The following is a 4,297-nucleotide window of genomic DNA, read 5'->3' on the forward strand; positions in this document are numbered from 1 at the left end:
AAAGAATTTAAAATAGATTTTTATTTGCAAAATTAAAAAAAAAACACTAAAAACTAATCTGAATCATGTTCCTTTTTCTTTCTCCTTGTCCCTTTTGAGTAAGACGCTGTTCCTTCTTTGCTGGGTTCAGTTTGCTGCGTCAACCATTCCTTTTCCAGCTGTTTCAGCATGTCTGGAGTGAGGAGTCCTTGCTGCACCAATCTGGAAGCAAGGGATGCCTCTCCTGCCTTGTAGCAGGGTGGCTCAGCAGCCTTATTCTCTACTCTTCTGGTGCTGCGTGTCCTTCTAGCTGGGCTCCTTAAGGTTTCTGATGATTGTGTCTGGGTCCTTGTTGACAAGCTTTCCAAATTCAATAGCTTCTGTGTCTGAGAGATTTTAATCAATTTGGTGATGTTGTGCACGCCATTTTGAATAATGCAATCTAGTTCTTTCTGGAGGTCTCGAATAAGGCTGGCATCTGGAAACATATCCATAAATCGGTAGCTGGGAAAAGGACACATTATATTATGGCAACAGCTCTTATCTCAGTTACTGGACTAATCACAATAGCATATATCTCCATCTTGCCAATGATTAATTCCAAATGTTCTTTTCACCAACTCTGCCCAGTGCCTTTGTACAACCCTTTATTTTGGCTCCAACATACCTGAAGAATGTGTTATTATGAGAGTGGGTCAATAACGTACCTCAAATAATTCTGAAATAGTCCCTGAAGGGGACATGCTCCTCCTTTGAGAATCACTATACTAGAGCAAGGATTCTTAAATCCTTGTTTATGTATAAATGAATCACCTGGAGATCCTGTTAAAATGTAGAATCTGATTAAGTCTGGGATGGGTTTGATAATCTTTATTTCTTTTTTTTTTTTTTTGAGACAGAGCCTCAAGCCGTCCCCCTGGGTAGAGTACCATGGCATTACAGCTCACAGCAACCTCCAACTCCTGGGCTCCAATGAGTCTCCTGCCTCCGCCTCCCAAGTAGCTGGGACCATAGGCGCCCGCCACAACACCCGGCCATTTTTTGGTTGCAGCCATCATTGTTGTTTGGTGGGCCCGGGCTGGGGATTCGAACCCGCCACCTTAGGTGTATGTGGCTGGCGCCTTAGCCGGGTGAGCTATAGGCGCCGAGCCGATAATCTTTATTTCTAACAAGCTCCCAGATGATACCAATGCTTTTGGTCCCGCTGGGCACAGTGGCTCACACCTGTAATCCTAGTACTTTGGGAGGCCAGGGTGGGTGGATTGCTTGAGCTCTGGAGTTTGAGACCAGCCTGAACAAGAGCGAGACCCCATCCCTACTAAAACTAGAAAAATGAATCAGGTGTTGTGTCAGGTGCCTATAGTCCCAGCTACTACAGAGACTGAAGCAAGAGAATCTCCTGAGCCCAAGAGTTTGAGGTTGCTGTGAGCTATGAAGCCACAGCACTCTACCCCTCTACCTGGGGTGAAGGAGCAAGACTGTCTTAAAAAATAATGTGTTTGGGCTCGGTGAAGGCGCCAGCCACATACACCTGAGCTGGTGGGTTTGAATCCAGCCTGGGCCCACCAAACAACGATGGCTGCAACCAAAAAATAGCCAGGCCTTGTGGCAGGTGCCTATAATCCCAGCTACTAGGGAGGCGGAGGCAGGAGAATCGCTTCAGCCCAGGAGTAGGAGGTTGCTGTGAGCTGTGATGCCATGGCACTCTACCCAGGGTGACAGCTTGAGGATCTGTCTCAAAAAAAAAAAAGAAAATAATAATAATGTGTTTGGTCCAAGGATCATCATTCCAAGAGCCTTCTTTCTCATCTAGTTATCTAGAATTTCAAGAACTCCTTAAATCATTTTTGGAATGGGTATAAACCAGGCTCAACCACCTTTATAAGCATAACAGACATAATTTAGAGCACCCTACAGATACGTGCCTAATTTGAAAGAGAAAAAGAAAATCCACTCATAAAACCTTTGATGGGACCTATTACTTAGAAAAATGAGAGAACATGAAGGAAAAATTTTGGTACCTTAGCCACAGGTAAAGATCCAAGACATCATGAACAGCCTCAAGATCCATGAGGTCTTTAATATTCTTAGGTGGAACCAAAGGCCATTTGATATATCGGCGTAACCATGCAAAGGTCAGGGGCTCATTCCTGCTATACTGCCTGGCAAACTGAGAGGGGAAAAAAAGAAAAGAATTAAGTAAAAGTATCAGAGTTCCCTCCAGTATGTGATTAAAAAGAAAAAGAAAGTAAGCATAAAAAATCATTAACTGTGCTTGTGTTTCAATAGGCTGGTTTCTATATTTTAAATTATTCTATATTTTTAAGAACATTTAATACTTTATTTTTTTTAATTTGAGGGTATAAAGATTAGGTTACAATGTTTGCATGTTAGGTAGTTTCCCTCTTATAATTGTGTCTTGCCCCCAAGAGGTGTGCCATAATTCGACATATGCCAATAATTTGACATACTTTTACTCTCTTCACAATAAGAATACAATAAGAATTTTTTTTTATTGTTTCAGGTTAATCGAGGGTACAATGAATTAGGTTACATCATTGCATTTGTTAAGTAAAGCCTCCCTTATAATTGTGTCCTGCCCATTTAATACTTTCTAAAGATACTTTTTAAAAAAATAAAAGGGACTCGGCACCTATAGCTCCTCAGCTAGGGCTCCAGCCATATACACCAGGGCTGGTGGGTTCAAACCCGGCTTGGGCCTGCCAAACAACAATGACAACTACAACAAAAAATATTGCCAGGCGTTGTGGCAGGCACCTGTAGTCCCAGCTACTCAGGAGGCTGAGGCAAGAGAATCGCTTAAGTCCAAGAGTCTGAGGCTGCTATGAGCTGTGACACCATGGCACTTCACCAAGGGTGACATAGTGAAACTCCTGTCTCAAAAAGAAAAAGGATAATTTCCTCTTTTAACAAAACTAAGGTAATAATAAGTACATCAGAAGTTGTATAAGAACCCACTTCCAGGACCTAAGTCTGTTAACTCTTATTTATGAATATCTGATGTTCTAAGCCAGGCGTCCTCAAACTACGGCTCTCAGGCCACATGTAGCCCACCTATGACATTTATCTGGCCTGCTGGGTGTTTTTGCCATTGCTGCCCGTCCTGCTTAGCAGCTGACTCGTCCCGGGGCCCACAGTCTGGCCCTCCAACAGTCTGAGGGATAGTGAACTGGCCCCCTGCTTAAAAAGTTTGAGGATCCCTGTTCTAAGCTATGGGCAGACAATACCTGACAATTCCTACCTCAATATGTAGTAATCCTAAAACCTCAAATATCAGCTTAAATTTTTCTATCTTGCTAATATCCTCCCTTTATTACAAACTAACTGGAAAAAGGAAAAAAAAGAAGACGCCATTTGTTTAAGGTGGGTTGGTGCAAGCCTGGCCATGAACCAATCTTGCTTGACCCTGCCTCCTACTAGCTATGTGGCTTTGGCCAGTAACCACTACTGTGTTTCAGCTCCCTGCAGAACACGAGACACCACACTCCCATCTTGAACCATGAGACATGGCTGGGAAATGTGCTTTGAAAACCACATTGCATGACAACGTTAGGCATTACTACACATCACTCTTTACAACAGCAGATAGAAATTAGGCTGGGAGAGGTGGTTCACGCCTGTAATCCTAGCACTCTGGGAGGCTGAGGTGAGTGGATCACCTGAGCTCACAAGTTTGAGACCAGCCTGAGCCAGAGTAAGACCTCATCTCTAAAAATAGTCAGGCATTCTGGCGGCCATCTATAGCCCCAGCTATTTGGGAGGCTGAGGCAAGAGAATCGCTTAAGCCCAAGAGTTTGATGTTGCTGTGTGCTGTGATGCCACACCACTCTACCAACGGTGAAAAAGTAAGACTCTCTCTCTCAAAAAAAAAAAAAAAAAGAAAGAAAACCAAGTACCAGTGCTACTATTAACCCTTTAACTCCTAATATCCCTCCTTCCCAACTCTGACATTACCCAACACTAAAAAGCAGATAGTGTATATTAGGCAAAGCCACCTCTCTCAAACATTTTTATTTAATTTTTTTTGTTTTAGCTTCTTCATAAAGGCTACCATATACAGCCCCCAAAATAAAGTAACTCTTCTCCCCTGACCCAAAAATTATCTGTAAGAAAAAGAGATTCACTTTATATTTAAGTTTTTATGAAGTCTCTCACATTACAGGGGACTCTCTCAATAGTTTCATTTGGAATTAACAAAGTAGGCTCGGTGCCTGTGGCTCAAGCGGCTAAGGCGCCAGCCACATACACCTAAGGTGGTGGGTTCAAATCCCCAGCCCGGGCCCGCCAAACAACAATG

The 4,297-nt window shown here is 43.0% G+C and overlaps 1 protein-coding gene across 1 annotated transcript in view; it reads right to left on the minus strand.

The window, feature by feature from the left end:
- SUPV3L1 (Suv3 like RNA helicase) overlaps nucleotides 1-4,297 on the minus strand; it is a 35,270-nt gene continuing 30,973 nt past the window's right edge. The window contains exons 14-15 of the mRNA XM_003783606.2: nucleotides 2,001-2,149; nucleotides 1-483 (exon numbers count right to left, since the gene is read on the minus strand). Coding sequence (XP_003783654.1) covers nucleotides 54-483; nucleotides 2,001-2,149 — 579 coding nt within the window. The 3' untranslated portion in view covers nucleotides 1-53. The remainder of the gene's footprint in view (nucleotides 484-2,000; nucleotides 2,150-4,297) is intronic.

The sequence above is a fragment of the Otolemur garnettii genome, unplaced genomic scaffold (assembly GCF_000181295.1).
Source record: "Otolemur garnettii isolate 467f Iridium unplaced genomic scaffold, OtoGar3 scaffold00008, whole genome shotgun sequence".
NCBI lineage: Eukaryota > Metazoa > Chordata > Mammalia > Primates > Galagidae > Otolemur > Otolemur garnettii.